At 36.2% G+C, this 17,945-nt stretch overlaps 3 protein-coding genes across 6 annotated transcripts; 2 read left to right on the top strand and 1 right to left on the bottom strand.

Annotated features, from left to right (window-relative positions):
• Positions 1-2,414: 2,414 nt before the first annotated feature.
• On the top strand, positions 2,415-7,440 carry LOC121237598 (homeobox protein HD1-like). Of its 4 annotated transcripts, none has more exons than XM_041134424.1 (7): positions 2,433-2,809; positions 2,953-3,262; positions 3,413-3,533; positions 5,782-5,975; positions 6,180-6,311; positions 7,054-7,190; positions 7,278-7,440. In XM_041134424.1, the coding sequence occupies exons 2-7, from the start codon at positions 2,957-2,959 to the stop codon at positions 7,300-7,302; spliced, it is 915 nt and encodes a 304-aa protein (XP_040990358.1). In that variant the 5' UTR covers positions 2,433-2,809; positions 2,953-2,956; the 3' UTR covers positions 7,303-7,440. The 4 variants fall into 4 exon arrangements, with proteins under 4 accessions (XP_040990359.1, XP_040990358.1, XP_040990356.1 ...); XM_041134422.1 differs by having other exon boundaries at positions 2,938-3,262; XM_041134425.1 differs by having other exon boundaries at positions 2,415-2,809; positions 2,938-3,262; positions 7,054-7,440.
• Positions 7,441-9,206: 1,766 nt separating this feature from the next.
• LOC121237601 (bifunctional dTDP-4-dehydrorhamnose 3,5-epimerase/dTDP-4-dehydrorhamnose reductase) lies at positions 9,207-11,170 on the top strand. The gene is made up of 2 exons (XM_041134429.1): positions 9,207-9,831; positions 10,530-11,170. The coding sequence occupies exons 1-2, from the start codon at positions 9,376-9,378 to the stop codon at positions 10,980-10,982; spliced, it is 909 nt and encodes a 302-aa protein (XP_040990363.1). The 5' UTR covers positions 9,207-9,375; the 3' UTR covers positions 10,983-11,170.
• Positions 11,171-12,030: 860 nt separating this feature from the next.
• LOC121237568 (hydroxymethylglutaryl-CoA synthase-like) lies at positions 12,031-17,945 on the bottom strand. Its single transcript, XM_041134369.1, has 12 exons — positions 17,680-17,945; positions 16,008-16,114; positions 15,331-15,463; positions 14,821-14,964; positions 14,433-14,591; positions 14,125-14,198; positions 13,944-14,019; positions 13,778-13,833; positions 13,609-13,696; positions 13,335-13,475; positions 13,089-13,238; positions 12,031-12,548 (listed from the first exon to the last, which is right to left on the bottom strand). Exons 1-12 carry the CDS (start codon positions 17,740-17,742, stop codon positions 12,333-12,335), a joined length of 1,407 nt encoding a protein of 468 aa, XP_040990303.1. The 5' UTR covers positions 17,743-17,945; the 3' UTR covers positions 12,031-12,332.

Raw genomic sequence — 17,945 nt, 5'->3', positions numbered from 1 at the left:
GTTTTGCTACGTGTCGGAACCCAGTTTGTCTGTCAATTAAAAAGCCTTGGTCTACCAGCCGCTTATAGTTATCCACCTAATCAACATTTGTTCCATGTAGGTAGGACCTACGACCATGAACCAAAAGGACGATCTAGATCCTGGCACGTCATATACGTATGACTCAGCACCACCGACAAGAAGCCCACCATTATTGTCGTATTTTCTGATGTTGTGTTTTGTCTTTGCATTATTATCCATAGCAATAATTATAATGAATTAGACGAATGTGCTTAAAGAAAAAGAAGGAGAAAAATTCGCGTCGTTGTCAAATTGATTGATTCAAAATCACCCATATTAATTATTCGGTGTTGTAAAATATAGGTATTATAAAGAATTCGTGGGAAGGAGAATAATAAATTATAAGAAAAACCTGTTTTGTGGAGTAAGAGAAAGACAAGGTCAGGAGGATTGTAGGGCCCGGTGAGAGCGTGGACTCTGGATCATGGCTCATCTCCAAGTTTCTCGTGGTGGGAGTGTGGGACCATTCTCTTGTTATTAGGGGGCCGAGAAAACGACAAAGCCACAGCTGTGAGGTTGACCCCGCTGTAATTTCCCCGCCATCATCAACTTTGGAAGGTCACTTAAATCCTTGGGCTTGGAGAGCACGCCGTTGGCTTTTTGCACCACGCCATCACCGGAAACCCCCCCTCTCTCTCTCGTGTACATATAAGTGCGTGCTTTTTTGCTTTTGCATGTGCTTGTATTTGGCTTCTTCCTACAGTTATATTTGGTGCCCAAAACGAAAGGAAAAAAATGAACAAAACCAAAAAATAAAAATAAAAATAAAAATAAAAAATGCTTAAATTGCCTGCATGTAGACATTTGATCATTGACATGACAAGGGGGTCCAAATTTATTTTTTACTGTAATAGATTAGACTGGAATTAGATTAGTCAAGCTGACACGTTATTAACGGATTATTTAAGAATATCCCAAAAATCGCATCGGGTCACATTTTCTTTTTTTTCTTACAACACACTCCATGTCGAGATTTTATATATATAAACCCAGCTAGCTAGCTAGCTAGTTGGACCCACGACTGAGCTTTCATTAGTTCTTAAATAATTTGTTTTTAGAATCGTGGAGTTAATAGATATTACTCCTCATCTTCTCTAAATTTAAACGAACACGAGTTGTATAATGAATGATGACGTTAATAAGTTTGTCATTCTACGTACGTAAATAATTTTTGCATGTTGTTTAATATCGTACACGAGTAACAAGGACTAAGCCTAATTATAGGTTTGCTATCGATATTACAACCCAACCCTTATCCCTATGATTACTTGTAATTAGCGCATGCACTTATTAAATTACTATATATAGAACCCATTAATACAACTATATAAACTTTATTTATTATATATATAATGAACTAATACGAAAAGTTTTCATGTCAAATATCATTTGATGGACTTGTCACTTAACCAACGTGCAAATATATATATATATATATATATATATAGATATAGATATAGATATAGATATACCGCCCAACTGCATGCCAACACAATATCGATCCTAGCTAGCTTGTTAGAAAATTGATGTTTGTTGACAACCCCTTATTTCCAATGCTTTGGGTCGCCCGATCTTGCTAGCTCCACGGGGTTAATTAATTAAGTACTGAGAGAAAATGAAATAATATATTTGATATCATTTGCTCAACAATAATGGCGAATATATATAACCTACTCATTTAATTTACTTCTTCATGGAAATGATTACACAAATTTACCAGAATTCGGAGCTATATGCCATGCATGCACGTAGTTGGTGGGTTGTCATTTGTATTTGAAGTTTGAACCAAATCAATAAGTGGTATATAATTAGTTTTTTTTTTTTTTTTCTTGTTTCCGCAAATACACACACCAGCCAATTAGGAGGTGGAACAGTGACATCTCAACTTATATATAATAAGGATCATGACTTTTTTTTTTAATTTTTTTTTATCATTAATACAAAAATTAAAATGAATTGAAAGATTCGATTATTATTCTAGTACTTATAAATTTCATCAGCAACCCATTTAGTTGGAAAACTTATTCTTTTAAAATAGTAATAAAAAAAGAAGCTTTTTTTGGTACGATGGATATAATTATAATTAGCTGGTATATATGTTTTTAATTTTGTATATATTTAATTAGCTCCATTAATCATTGAATTAAAGGGGGTGCTCGACATATGATGGTATATATATATTGTGGAGTGCCCCAAACGATTGCTAATAATTTTCAAACCTTTTAGGAGTGAATGATGGAGCTAGCTAGCTAGCTAGCATGCATACGAAGAACAATATTAAAATATATATTCAGATAATATTTTGGCTTCATCGTCTTTGTATACCCAATCCAATTCTTTTCTTTAAATACAAACCTAACTACCACTTGCGAAAGGTTATCTTAAATTAAAAGCTAAAGGAAAATCCCAACAAATTCAGAGGGGAAAAAGAAAAGAAGAACGAAAAAGGCAATCAAATTGTCACACCACAGAAGCAACTTTATATCCCGTGTTCTTTTTTATCTGACTCTCGATTCCAGCCCAGTTCTTCCATAGTAATTATGATTCTCTAGCCAACTCTCTCTCTTTCTCATCAGTTTCCTGGATTTGTTTCTCTCGGACGTGGTGCAGGAAGTTTCAAATTAGTCCGTTGTACGTCCTCTTTCGGACGATCTCTTACACCAACTGTCCGGAATACAAACAGACAAAACACCAGAACAATTTATAGTCCACTTTAAAGTTCCGGTACTGCAAAAGGGTCTCTTTCGTGGTACGTCCTCAACCCTCGAACACCCCCTTCTTTCTCCTCTCGATATAATTTTCCCCTCTTTCAAACCTCGCTTGTTTCTATCGCCCGTTTGAACGCCCTCTCTAATTCTATCTCTTCGATTCTCATAGAAGCGCCTCGTTTAGTCTTATGGATATAGAAATGCAAGCACCCAGCCTGGGAATGATTGGTGGTGGCAGTACCGGTGGTTTTAGAGGTGAAGTGGCAGTTTCCGGCGAGCACCAACGCCAATTCAAGGCGGAGATAGCCACTCACCCACTTTATGAGCAGCTTCTGGCGGCCCATGTGGCGTGCCTCCGTGTCGCCACTCCAATTGATCAGTTACCATTGATCGACGCGCAGCTAGATCAGTCTCACCATCTTCTGCGGTCGTATGCCTCGCTGCGTACCCATTCCCTCTCTCCCCATGAGCGTCAAGAGCTCGACAACTTCTTGGTACGTAAGATGGTCTCTCACTTATAACGACATATATATGCTATCTTTGATTCAGCTTTGATCTCGATCTTCTTGAATATTTGTATTATCTTCTTGATTGTTTTAAGGTTTAACCTGAGGGTTTTGATCTTTTTGTGGGTTTTGTTACAGGCACAATATTTGTTAGTTTTGTGCAGCTTCAAAGAACAGCTTCAACAACATGTCCGAGTCCACGCCGTTGAGGCTGTCGTGGGTTGCCGTGAAATTGAAAATACCTTGCAAGCCCTCACTGGTATCCAGCTCCCTTCATCCATCTTAATGCAAATTTCTTGTTACTATTATTATTCTTTCTCAATTTCGTATCATTTGCTAAAATTTAAAGCTACAATTGATCAATAGATACAACATGCCATCAAAGAAGCACCACTTCTGTTTGACGTTTTTGTCATGTAATGAAGATGATAATGCATGCTTAATTTGTTTTCTGTCTTTGCTTTTGATGCAATTTGATATTGAGTTTCAGTAGGTAGAAAGATAAGAGACTGTACGTTTCTGGGGTTCTTGCAAGTTTGGATGGTCGAGCTGGAGGAAGTGGGTGCTGTAGGACCTACCCTCATGCCAGAAAGAAAATATCTGTAACCTACGGTTGGAAAAAGGATTAGTTAGTTTGGTGAGGAAGGTACTCCCAACACCACCACCGAACGATCGATAAGGTTGATTCGAGAATATTTGGTTTCTAGAAAGAATTCTTTAAGCGATCATGATATCCATCAACTTAATTTTGTGTTTAATTTGGTTCGTCCATCGGTCAAGACTTTGTTTGAAGGTCGTAGTTCATAGAATCCATGATCTTTTGCCGTTGCTTGGTTTTGCGCACAATATGTTTTTTTCCAATTACGATGGATATATTACCGTGAGCGAATCCTGACTTCTTGACCTAGAATTTGGAGCAATTCGTTCGGACTACTGGGCATAAGGACGCATTATAATTATTACAGCTTAATCATACTGATCTCTGGGAATATTATGGGCTAGCTATGAAAAAATCTCTTAGAACTTGCATCTATATATATCGTAGACATGATTGATCTATATATCGTAGTCTTGTTTTGATCTATATATATCGTGCTATCGAGAGGTTTATAACACTTCCATGCAAAATCTCTTAGAACTTGCAAAATTCCTTTTGCGGATGATCATCATGTGATGCTCAGAATTTTTTATTTATTTTTGGCATGAAGGCCGTACTGGCCGATGGTGTTACATATATATACACACATGTACAACTACTTGATATTAATGCGTGCTACATGCATGACACCTGCATCCATCTACAAGACTTTATATTGTAATAAATTAATTATACTGACCATGATTATCCTCATCTAGTATTTATGATACAGCTAGCTAGCGGAGTCTAGGGTAAAATATGATTGAATGCAAGAAGCTAGCTAGCTAGGCACCGGTTTATGTATGTGATTGAATTAATTTTTAATAGAAATACTGATTAATATTCCTTTCTAGCCAATTTAAAAGTAAGTCAACCATGATTAATATTTGAACTTAATCGCAAAATGAAATTCTTATAAATTGGCATTGATCTGTTACATTTTACCTTTGCCTAGGCAGTAGTAGTACTTTAGTTTTTCTTTGGTTGTTGAAATACTTGATGTATATTTGGTATTCTTCTGTCGAGAGAGAAGCTAGTCTATATGGAAATTTGGAATGGAATTATTAACCCTTCTAATTGCTTTGAATATATAAGAAGTCCTTGTGGTAGGTGGTTTGGTTGTGGATTTTTTGTCTTGATCAATGCTGACAGCTTCCAGGAAAGTTACAGATCTTCCGAGGCCTTTTTACTGCTATATATGCTTCTAAATGCCATCGGTACTACTACACTTCGAGTACCAATTTCCAGCTTGTACATTAATTAATATAATTAATTAGCTAGCTCTATAAATCAACTTTTCAAATTAAGGGATAAAAAAATTTCATCGTCACGCTGCAAATATGAATCCGGTGTGTTACAGTAGTATACATAATTATACATACATAGTTTGTAGCCAATGAATTAACTAGTTCTTGAGAAAACTCTTAATTAAGGTCACCAGCCAATACTTGGATTGTGCAAGTCATGAGGAAAAGAGAAGGCTGATCACCTGCAAATGTATGGTGCTAGCTGAAAACTATATTGATTCTTGGGCCGCCAAAGAGCTGTAAGAAGGAAGTTCATGTTGATCGTTAATGGGAAAAAAAATTATAGTAATGGTACAGTCGTGGAATGCATAACCGCTACACAATTTTTTTTAAAAAAGAGTGAATTTCACGATTAAAAAGTTAATTTAATTTTTTTATCATTACTTAATTTTTTTAAAATGATTGCGCAGCGCTTACATATTCCACGGTTACAAATATCATTTCTAAAAAAATTAATAGATGAAAAGGAACTCGTATCTCTCTTAAAATTGTTTTACATTATTTTAAGTTAATTTGATGAATTGATCAGCTAGCTAGCTGTGTGTAACATAATTGATTTCCAGGGGTGAGTCTGGATGAAGGTACGGGTGGAACAATGTCGGATGATGAGGATGATCTGCAGATCATGGATTTCGCTTTAGATCAATCTGGTGCTGATGGGCATGACATGTTGGGATTTGGTCCGCTGCTTCCGACAGAATCTGAAAGGTCGCTGATGGAGAGAGTTAGACAGGAATTAAAGATTGAACTGAAGCAGGTGATCATATTCGATCTTGATCGATCAGCGTAGTTGGACAAGTTTTTAAAGATTATTATTCTTTCATGAAAAGACATGCATGCATGCATGAGCTCATTGATAAAACAAAAGAATGCATGCATGACCATTTCACCTATGGTACTACTCTTTCCATGCATGGAAGGGTAAATCGAATTACGTGAATATATATGTATTGTTTTGCAGGGTTTTAAGTCAAGAATTGAAGATGTAAGGGAGGAGATACTGAGAAAAAGAAGGGCAGGAAAGTTACCGGGTGACACAACAATTGTATTGAAGAATTGGTGGCAGGAACACTCAAAATGGCCTTATCCTACTGTAAGCAAGCGCGCAACCGATCTCATGATCATGATCTCATTCATTTACGATTCTCATGCATGATCAACAATGATAATGTTCATATTCCTACTTGTTTGGTTTCCGGTCAAGCATTTCATTTTGCTCCTCATATAAAATAATCCAGATGATCATGTCTTGATCATTAATTTGTTTACTGCCTAACGACAACATGAATATTAGATAATGGGTAAAATAGATGCAGTGCTCACTTTATAGGCATAAGTGGATGGAAACGACCAAAACATGTTTCACACATTCTGCACTGTTTTCTTGAGAACGCTATTTTTTTTTAACATGCATGACAGATGAACGAAAAATGTTAACACAGTTAGCCACCATGCATGCACGATTAATCCTTAACTCTCTCTCTCTCTCTCTCTCTCTCAAATTTAGTTTCAGTATCACTTTTGGTTGCAGGTTTTTTGAAAAGTTGCCGCATATATAATCCCAGGGCCGGAATTACTATGAAATTCCAGTACTGGGATTCTCTATGAAGTGCATGCCAAACTTCAAATCATGAATATAACTAACTCAAACAAGAGTTTTCATTGATCTTAGCCAGCTAATTTCGCTGATCACATTCTACGAAATCGTAATTCCTGATCTAAATCTAAGTAAATCTTAATTATAATTACCCGGATATGGAGGACTATACGTACCTTCATATATAATTTAATTTCTGTCAATAACATTAAGTAGCTACGTACGTAATATTTTTCAGGAAGATGACAAGGCAAAACTTGTAGAGGAGACAGGCTTGCAGCTGAAGCAAATCAATAATTGGTTCATCAATCAAAGAAAGCGCAACTGGCACAGCAACTCTCAGTCTGTGACCTCTTTGAAGTCCAAGCGCAAAAGGTAGACAAATATTTGAAGTACAAGAGGACCGACCAACTTAATTTCTTTATGTCGATAAACAGTACTACGTATAATGTTGTTGACCAGGCCGGGTGGTAAATACTCAAGCTGACTCTGTCCGTCCGTGGAAGCCATGAAGGCAATTTTCTTGGAATGTTTGTAAAATTCGAAATCAAGCATGCATGCACAGAATTATGTAGTAGATTAATGTGTATTAAAATACATAGCTAACATGTGATGATGTTGTATCTTCGTGGTTTCGATCGACAGTAATGTAAAGATCCCTTATTGCTATATATATATATATATATATATATATATATATATATATCTTCATTTGTGTTTCCTTTAAATCCACGTGGCTTTGAGAGACCCGATTCCTGCAAATATTGTTCCATACTTTTCCTTTTTATGTATAGGTAATTAAATAGATATATATGTGACAGAGTTTTTGTCTGAATTTGATGCATGACTTCAAGTGAAAGAGAGATAACAAAGTATACCTTATAATATAATCTATTGTTCATTTAATACTGTCCAAAATATTAATACGAGCAACATAAGTACTATAAAACTCACTTCATGTATCCCTCTTTCTCACATTTGAATCCTACAAGAATTTGAAGGGATCTTTTTCCCTAACTCCTATAGCCATAGAAGTGCTAATTACTATTTTGTTTAAAGTCTACTGGCAAGTTTTAAACTTGACTAATATTATATATAATCGTAGACTGGCAAACAACGTGCACCGGAGCGGAGTTGTGTTGTAGGTTGTGGGGCTACTGCCCCCAAAAGTTTTAAATACATTAACCTAATAGCCTTAATTTGATATACTAAAAAATCTAACTCACACGTGACATGATGTGCTTTCAGCTTTCACCATTTGAGCCTGAGAAAGTAGCATTGACACGACATGCTAAAAAGCCTACTTGACTACCTCTATGCCATGCACCCAGCCAAATGCCATTCCTTTTATCAGATTAAGGTTGCGTTAGAATATTAAAATGAATTGAGTTAGATTAAGTTAAGAAGATAAAATTTATTAAAATATTATTTTTTAATATTATTATTATTTTAAAATTTGAAAAAGTTGAATTATTTATTATAATTTATATTAAAATTTAAAAAAATTATAATGATAAGTTAAAAAGATTTAAAAATCCAAACAAAGTATAAACGGAATTGAGAGAGCGCGAAAACAATTCTTTTTTCTGATTTGAGATTGAGAGAAAACAAAGCAAGAAAAAAATTCATAGTACCCCACCACCATAGACACGAGAAGTAGAAGAGGTAAAATATTTGATCTCTCTCTTTATTTATTTTTGGTGTGCATTATGTGATTTCTTTAGTTTCATATCAATAATATTATATAAGTTTTTTTTTGTCTTTTTAAGTTTACATAGTTATATAATTTTTTATTTTTTTTCTCATATAAGTCATTCTAAGATGACATTTCAGTTTGACGGGAAAATCCTGAGATGAAATTTCAATTTCTTTGAAGGGAAAATTCTAAAATAACATTTTAGTTTCTTTTCTTTTTGTTAAGTTCTTTAACGAACTAAGAAAATTTCAAGAAAAATTATCTTATAAGGTAATTTATAGACATGTATTTTTTATATATAATTTTGTGACGTATGATTTTTTTTTTTATAATCACGTGTAAAAAATACATATTATTTATGTTGATAGATACCACATATTTTATCAATCGCCCCCCTTCGATAGTTGGCCTCACAATTCTTTTGAGAATTTAAATCCCATATTTAGTTTTTTTTTTAAAAAAATTACGTAATACTTGCACACTCTACGACTGTAAATATTATTTTTCTTTAAACTTACAACTATTTTACGACATATTTTTATATAATCAATAAATACAATTGTATCATTTTATTAAAACTGATGACACATTTAAATAATTATTACTTCAGGTCGATAAAAAGAAATTCTTTAAAAGAAATTAAGTATAATTAAAGATAATAAAATTTAAGAGAAAAATGAGTTTACTCGTACGTGTTCATGTAAGAAAGCAGTGTTCATGTAAGAAAACTGAGAGACCGTTCAGTATATATATATATATATATATATATTCTTTTTGAGATCCCGACCCAACAAGTATCGACGTTCACAAATATATCCCACTAGATCCATATCTCTTTCGGATTCTCTCTTTCTGTCATCTGTGATGGGTTTCCCAGCCAACGGAGCGTCGGCAACCGACAAGCCGTACAAATTCCTGATCTATGGTCGCACCGGCTGGATCGGTGGGCTGCTGGGGAGGCTCTGCGAGTCCCAGGGCATCGACTTCACCTACGGCTCCGGACGCCTGGAGGACCGCGCGTCGCTCGAGGCCGACTTGGCGGCCGTCAAGCCGACCCACGTCTTCAATGCCGCCGGCGTCACCGGCCGGCCCAACGTTGATTGGTGCGAGTCCCACAAGGTCGAGACCATCCGGACCAACGTGGTCGGGACCCTCAACTTGGCCGACGTTTGCAGAGAGAAGGGCCTCGTCTTGATCAACTACGCCACCGGGTGTATATTCGAGTACGATTCTGGACACCCCCTTGGCTCCGGTGTCGGGTTTAAGGAGGAGGACACCCCTAACTTCGTCGGATCGTTCTATTCCAAGACCAAGGCCATGGTGTGTTTTTTTCTTCTCTTTTTCCCATTATGATTTATTTCTCTAAGTACTCTAATGGATGCGAAAATGCTATACCTTGTATGAACTTTTAACGCGTTAAGGTTTAGATCTGGGCTTATGGTGACGGTTAGAGAGTTCGTACCAAGTATTCAACTTTGCACGCTACATGAGTCATGTGAATGTATGCTTAAGCAAATCTAGATCTGATATACTCTATTGATACTTGAAAAAGCATGAGCTTTTGGAATGTGTAACTTGTACATGGAAATTGAGCTGATAGTATGATTAATTATGGTGGATTTCTACAGCCCTGCATTGTTAAAGTAATTAATGTAAATAACGTTTATGTCAGTCCATGAAGTGATTTATTGTGCTTTGAATGTGGTCCATTATGTCCACGTCACCTCCTACCTAATTAAATCCCTACTCAAATTTTGACTTTCTTTGTGTTTTCGGTTATGTTCAATTTGCAAACTGTTTGTTTCTGCTGGTGATCTGTGCTGCTTAGCTATTTGTGTTCCTTTCTCTCGGTTAAATGAAACTTCTTGTGTAAATTATGAGATTGATGATTTATTTTTCGACACGCATGATTTATGAAGTAGGAACAAAGAGCAAGAAGTATAGTTAATGGCTCTGCAGCCTCTGCACATGCGTGCATTGCTTGATACTGATTGTGGGTCTAATTTGACGTTTTTAAGGTGGAAGAACTTCTCAAGAACTATGATAATGTCTGTACATTGCGCGTCAGAATGCCCATCTCGTCGGACTTGTCCAACCCTCGGAACTTCATTACAAAGATCACTAGGTATGAGAAGGTAGTGAACATACCAAACTCAATGACGATCTTGGATGAACTACTCCCAATCTCCATTGAAATGGGAAAGAGAAATCTCACTGGAATATGGAACTTCACAAACCCTGGCGTGGTCAGCCACAATGAGATATTAGAGATGTATAGAGAATACATTGACCCCAACTTCACATGGAAGAACTTTAATCTTGAGGAGCAAGCAAAGGTGATCATTGCCCCAAGGAGCAACAATGAGCTCGATGCCTCGAAATTGAAGGCAGAATTCCCTGAACTCTTATCCATCAAGGAGTCACTCATTAAGTACGTATTTAAGCCAAATCAGAAGACTGCTGGAGCCTAGAAGTTTTATGCTCCAACTTGTCAGTTTACTTATTGAGATTTGCTTTATTTTGTTCTTGCGGGATGATGTGATGTATCCACCATATGGGTTCCCCCTTCTTCCCATTTGACACACGATTGCCCTATTGGTATTTGAATGTTGTATTTGTACTTTGAGGATGAATAAATTAATTGGAGGTGTTCTTTTGAGTTGCATTGTAGTTAGTAAAACTCCACCTCTTGCTTTTCCTTGAGCTAGCCCAAGGTAGCTCACTCCAGGTATGTCCCTTCCTGCAGTGGTTGAGGAAGTATGGATTCCATGAACCCTCAAGAGTACCCTGGGGATTTAAGTTTTTGTTTTCCATTGGGTTAAAGTATTTTTTTTCAATGGAAAATTTCTGTGAGTTATTGAACTGTTAGACATTTAGAAGTAAACTTCCAAGACTATCTATACATGGAGTCGTTGAAAAATTAGAACATTAACTATTAACCTTCCAAGTACTTTTAGCATGGAATGGTGCATTGATGCAACAGATTTATCTCTCAAACCCTTAGGAGTTGACTCGAGTGGTAAAGGGCTTGGGTTGGGGTGTATTCTTTTTTCAAGTCTAAGGTTCAAATTCTTTGAGTGCAAACAATCTTTATGAGTGATCGGACTGAGATTTTTCTTTAAATTATTCAAGATACATTTGCGGAAAACTCTTTGTCCAGGGCCTATGCACTCCCGAAATTAGTCGGGATGCTGTTCCTGGACATCTAGTACCAATAAAATATATATATATCTCCTCGTGGCCGCTCTGCCCTGTACACAAATCCCTCTATTAAAATACCATGTCGATCTTTGTTATTTTTATTCAGCATGAAAAGTTTTTGAAGCTTTTTAGGAGGCCGCTTGATAATTTCACTCGTACATGGATAGTAGAAACCAAAGCAATTATCACAAGAAATAATGGTAGATTCTCCATCAAAGGATCTCACACAGTCAGATCTTCTCTTTTCCTTTCTGGAAAGATATTTGTAATCAGTTCTTTAAAAGGGCTATGAAAACTGAAACCAAGACAACATTCCGGTTGATTCAACAGAGTGCTTGTATAATAATATCAAGAACTTCAGCGTTTGTTACATTATCATCATCCAAAGAGATGACATTTTGGTTTGAACAAGGGTAATGATTATTAAGATAAACTTACATTTGAAAAGTGGAAATAGGAAGTGAAAAACAAAGAACGAACGAACCTCAGAACGGTATAAGCTGACAAAGTACTTGCTTTGGCATAAAAACTTCATTATGGAAGGATGTTCTTTCTACTGACAAACAACACCTAAGAACATGAGCCAACGTTCTGGCACACGTGCTCTAATTTGTTCACTCTCAGCGACCATTGACAAGAGAACCCTTCTCACATTGGGTGCCATTGGCCTTGTCCCCAGCCTTCTGGGAGTAGAATCTCCGATACATAGTGTCAACTTCAGTAAGATAGAATGTGCCTGGAGATAAAAGGCTAATGTCCTGGCTTGTCACAAAGTCGTTGGCTCCATACCTGTGCTCCATTAGCTTCATGGTTTCAACAAACTTCTCTGGGGAGTACTGCATGAGAACCGCACTAACATTAAAATGCTTGAAAACCACATATGGACAACTGAGGTAGAAAGTTGTAAGGAATGATTCATTATTCAAATATTATAAGTTTTTCAAAAAAACAAGAAGCCTTTTTATGGCTTCATCATCCGTTGTATATTCTTGCACCCAAATTATTTTCTATTATCTTCTTTTAGAGACCCTAAATACTGATATTTATTAATTCAATACTTATCCTAAAAGCTTAAACTGATAGAAAGAGGTGAATTAAATCACTTAGTTTATATTCTAATTCTCCCTTTACGCATGAGCTAATATCATGATAAATCACCACCCGTTTGAAAAGTTTGAGAAGAGATGGATTTAATTATTTAATTAATAGTTTAACATTATCAAACTAAGACCCCTTGCGCCAAGGACTCCATCAAGAATAAGACGAGTCAAAAGTTTAGGACATTAAAAATAGGAGTAAATCAAAGATCTCCATGCTGGCGGGGCTCTAGGTAGGTACAATTAACATAATGCATCGTCCAAGAATAAGAGAAATACCTCATGCCTTGAATCCAATTTCCTTTGGACATCCATCACAGTGGCAATGTTCGATAAGCTAAAGGGATGTTGACCCTCCTGGAATTTCAACGAAAACATTGTGGCAGTTAAGCCACTCCCATATGAGAACATTACCACCCGCTGACCTGCCTGCAAGTTATATCACAAAAATCAAAACTCTTAGGAAATATGAACGATTCAAGGGAAAAAGCCAAATTGTTGAATATTAAGTAGTTAGAAAATTACCAATGTGGTATGTTTATTGTGAATAAGGGATGCAAATGCCGCATATAGAGACGCAGTGTACATGTTGCCAACTTGCTTCGGTATTAAAGTGGTAGGCTGCACCTTTGCATCGTATAGGGGCTTTGCAAGTTGCTGGGTTGCCTACAGAACAATGATATTTAGGTATCATCAGAACAAATTCCAAAGAATGAGACAATCCAAAATTATCCAGAGAAGCAAAAGACAATAACTTTTCTCTTTTTTCATAATAATCACATACAGGGTTCAAAAGTACCTTTTCAAGGTCCCGGTTCTGGTAGCTTTCATCTAGAGATAATGTGGAAAACGGTCCCAGCTTTTCTTTAGCAACCTCATCAACAGAGCTGCAAATAGAAGCAGATATAATTATTCACCTAGTACACGTGTCAGGCAGAGTCAAAATCTAGAGAGAAAGAAATAAGAACCTGGCATTCCTCAAGAAATCATTGTACAACAAGCGAGCAAAGCTTTTTTGTACAAGCTGCAGTAGTTCAAAGAAAAAAATCAATAAGGTAAACAAGTTATTGCTTTAGGCATTTTAGGATTGAAATATGAGTCCAAAGGAGAATTTGGTTATCGAAAATATGCTACCTTGTTATATGGAGAATGAAATACAAAACATTCAGCATCAGCAAGCGAAAATTGTTTGCCTTCTAGTTTCTCGTACCTGCAGAATACAAAATATTAAGGCATTTTCATGGTACACTATTTATCATCAAAAGCTCTATTAGAACATAAGTTAAAAACTTTCAGAACTTCCAGGAAATCTTACTTCTTGCAGAACTGTCTGTAGCAAGTATCAACAGCCATGAGATAACATGTTTGAGAAAGTTTCCCATCAACAACCTGCGAGTGTATTTGTCGACAGATCAAAATCACTCAAACAAGCAACTGGTCACCAAATTGTGAATCTTATTGTTTGAAAAGCAAGTGGACAGTACAGGTTGAATTCATATGTCTATAATCACGAATTTCCAACCAAAAGCTAAAGAAACAGTACAATCATGAAAAGGAACGGTACAAAAACATAATCATTAAAATTGACAAGATGATATAACATTCAGAATTCAGTAAAATTACCGGATATTCACTAGCAAGGTTCGGCTTGTAAAAATCATAGGCATGAGCCATATGAGTCCCCCTGAATCTGCTTTCAAAAGAAATAGGAGCATCAGGTCCTACTAGAATGGCAATAGCAGCTGCTCCTCCAGTGGGCCGGGCTGGTCCTTCTGCATAGACCTGATAAAGGGAACCACAATAAGTAAATGGTGCATGGTAGACATTATAGCATAAATCCATCAAAATAATAAGATTGCGAATTAGAATGATTCAACCAGTGATATAAAAACTCACAAGTTATCAATTTTGTGCATTCATACTATGTAACTATCTCACATAAGAAATAAAGCAAGTCTGCCCCTGGACATTAGTCCAAGCAACATATGACATTCAGAGGAAATCGTCATACCGCACTGTCAGTGCACACAACGAGTCCATAGCGCCCATCCCATGAATTACTCTCAACCCAGTTGACACAGTTGAACAAAGCTGCTGTTCCGCCATAGCATGCATTAGTTGAGTCAACGCCTTCAATGTCGGTGTTTCCACTTTTCTGTTCATGCCAAGTAGGGAGAAGTCAATTGAAATCTCTGAAGACCAGGGCTTTGAAAATGATAGGACTTAAACTACTAACAAACAAATATACTATATAAAGATTTGTAGAAGAGCAATACAGGGGACCCAAATTTAAGAAAACCCTCTCAAAAACAAATGTTGCTTCAAAGGTGAGCAAACAGGAATCGTGATTTGGAACCATATGGGCAGCTGAGATTTTTAATAATTCAATATATTTAGCCATGTATGTTTAGCTTCTAAGGAACCATCATATGGTCACAAATTCGATATCATATTTCATCACCAGAAATGAGCAACTGAAAAAACTACAAGAGGATATGCATTTCAATGACCAGAAGACAACCTCAAAGATTTGCATCAAGAAGGTCTTAATTGATTTGCTCTTGTCTATTACAGTCTCACTGCCTACTTCCAGGCGACCAATTTGTTTGGCATCAATCCCATATTTCTCAAGGAGGGATGTAACCGCTGTCAAACTGAGAATTGAAAAGTCAATGAATATTGAAACTACACAAGACGCATAGAAAAATTTATGATTATAATTAATCGTCAAAAAAGGTAAATATGAAGCCAATGACTGTAAACAAAGGACAAGCCAAAAATAATAGTGAAAGACTCTATGTAAAAGTAGATATCAACATGGGCCTTCCTAATGGATAGAATCCAGCATGATAAGCTCAAATGTAACTAATGGTGCTCTAGCAGACATGAAAATAGATAAATGGAATCTTTTCTCGTATGAAAAGGACAGTAATACCATGTCATACGGAAAATTTACTCAATATTTTTTCCTTTTCAGGGTTTTCACCACAGTCCACTAGAAGATACACTTGGACTGACAACATCTCCTCTAATGAGGCACCCTTTCAATTTTCATTGTGTTATTAAACTTCCCAAAACGTCACCAGGTCATAATAATGTTCTAATTAATACAGATTAAAGGCAATGGAAATTTGCAAACCAAACTTAAATCTGCTATTAGTATAGAATAACAGTGAGGGTTGAATGTAGAATCACAACCTCATTGAGATTACATCTTCCACCTCAGTACAAAAGGCCATACAATCTTGGCCGAGTCCAATTGTGTATTTTCCTTTACTGGCACCATCATGAGCCTCCAATGATTCCTATTTCCCATACAAAAAGGAAGATATAAGTAACCAAAGAATTTATCAGAAAACGCCAAAAGGAGTGCAGATATAAGTAGTTTCATTTACAGTAACACACATGCAGGTTAATAAATTGCCAGAAATAATGTCCATTTGAACCATGATGGTTGAAGTATATAGATTTAGAGAAAAAACGTGGGCTCAGTCTTATAACGAAGGGATTTTCAATATTGCTAGGAAACAAATAAATTTAATTAGCCTCTTCTCAGAAGCTTAAGCTTTTGGATAATTAGTGAATTAAATGGTATTTGAGCAAAGATCTTGAATCAAACACAAACTTCATACTTCCCCTACATCTCAATTAATTATCTATATTCCACATATTGAGTCTCTACTTATCAAGGAGGGCCCGATCCCACTCATGAGAGGGAGTGTTAGAATATCGATTATATGACTGCACAATTGGTGATTAGGAAAATAATAACTGTACAATTGGGAATTAGTGAATATATTCCTAGGAACCGTGTGTTTACTTTTATTTTATTTTATTATATCTTCCCATAAAAAATATAATTGTTATCAGAAAAAATATTTTCTAGTTTAAATTTCATAGGCATACAACTTTGCAACTCTTTCTTGGTTCTTCCCTGGGTACATTTAATTACTGTTGGTTATTCCTATTCTGTTTATCTTTTAAGAAACACAGATAAAGAAGAATTAAATTTCACAAATGTTTTCTTTTAAGAAGCTGTTCACATCACAAATCTACCAGTCTCAATTCTTATCTTGAATAATTGTACCCGTCAATTTGTTCATCCATTATAAAACAAAATGATCATAATTTAAAACATCATCATTCGGCAATTAAGTGTAATTTAACACTGCCTTTGGAGTCTATCGGTGGTGGTTGACCACCCCCATGGGATCAGAGTTTTGACTAAATTACCAAACTTTCATATATAACAACCATATGGATAAACATATGAGAGATATTAAAATCAATTCCACCAAATTTGGATCATAATATAGGTAAAAATACCCCCCATCTGAGCCACCTAAAACCACTATACATAAAACGTAAACATATTTTTACAATTCATTCATTTACGTGCAGGGAAGTTTAAGGGGAAAAAGAAGGTTCTGTTTGATTCTCGGGAAAGTAAAGGAATAACACCTTGAAGAATAGCCCAATGATCAAAACGCCTTGAGCGTGTAAACTATATGAGTTTCCTCCTCTTTACGTCCGTTTCAATGACCGAAACAGAGAGAGCGAAAATATAAAGATGCACATATTAAAACGTCAATACACGAATCTCCAATTATTAAGTCCAAGATTTGGCAAAAACAAATCTCCACCTCCACTTCACCGAACTTAAATTGAACTATCCAAATAGCTGAACCCAACTTTACCTCTTTTTTTCTTTAATCCAAAACAACCAGCGTAAATCACCAATTTTTTAAAAAAGATTGCCAGAAAAAAATAAAAAGACTACAAATTAGACTTTCTTTTCATTTCCCACGTTTCTCAACATCCAAACAGGAACTGAAATAATGAGGCACAGAGACAGAGACAGAGAGGTCACCTGTTGAATACAGGTGGGAGGGAAGTAGATCTCCACGGCGAGAATTCCCACATTCTTTGCCATTTTTGCTCCTTGCTTTCCTTCTCACTTGGAAATTCAGATTCCGAACAACGACTTCCTTTCTCTCCCTCGCAGGGTAGCTCCTGGTTCGCGGCAAAGATGGGTTAGGAGAGAGAGCAAATGAAATCTACGAGTGATTCTCAGAGAGAAGCTGTGGTGATGCTCAGATGTAGGTGCTTCTATGTATGCATCCGTCTATATATATA

This window comes from Juglans microcarpa x Juglans regia, chromosome 6S (assembly GCF_004785595.1).
Source record: "Juglans microcarpa x Juglans regia isolate MS1-56 chromosome 6S, Jm3101_v1.0, whole genome shotgun sequence".
Taxonomy (NCBI): Eukaryota; Viridiplantae; Streptophyta; class Magnoliopsida; order Fagales; family Juglandaceae; genus Juglans; species Juglans microcarpa x Juglans regia.
The sequence above is the reverse complement of the archived record's forward strand: the minus strand, read 5'-3'. Positions and strand labels throughout refer to the sequence as shown.

What these genes read in the sequence shown, in the direction of transcription:
- LOC121237598 (XM_041134424.1), top strand. Translation starts at nt 2,957, where the DNA reads ATGGATATAGAAATGCAAGCACCCAGCCTGGGAATGATTGGTGGTGGC. An exon ending in AAGAGCTCGACAACTTCTTG is followed by an intron (nt 3,263 to 3,412) that starts GTACGTAAGATG and finishes GTTTTGTTACAG; the next exon opens with GCACAATATTTGTTAGTTTT. An exon ending in TACCTTGCAAGCCCTCACTG is followed by an intron (nt 3,534 to 5,781) that starts GTATCCAGCTCC and finishes ATTGATTTCCAG; the next exon opens with GGGTGAGTCTGGATGAAGGT.
- LOC121237601 (XM_041134429.1), top strand. Translation starts at nt 9,376, where the DNA reads ATGGGTTTCCCAGCCAACGGAGCGTCGGCAACCGACAAGCCGTACAAA. An exon ending in ATTCCAAGACCAAGGCCATG is followed by an intron (nt 9,832 to 10,529) that starts GTGTGTTTTTTT and finishes GACGTTTTTAAG; the next exon opens with GTGGAAGAACTTCTCAAGAA.
- LOC121237568 (XM_041134369.1), bottom strand. Translation starts at nt 17,742, where the DNA reads ATGGCAAAGAATGTGGGAATTCTCGCCGTGGAGATCTACTTCCCTCCC. An exon ending in GAAGATGTAATCTCAATGAG is followed by an intron (nt 15,464 to 16,007) that starts GTTGTGATTCTA and finishes TTCAATTCTCAG; the next exon opens with TTTGACAGCGGTTACATCCC. An exon ending in GATTTCTTGAGGAATGCCAG is followed by an intron (nt 13,697 to 13,777) that starts GTTCTTATTTCT and finishes TTCTATTTGCAG; the next exon opens with CTCTGTTGATGAGGTTGCTA.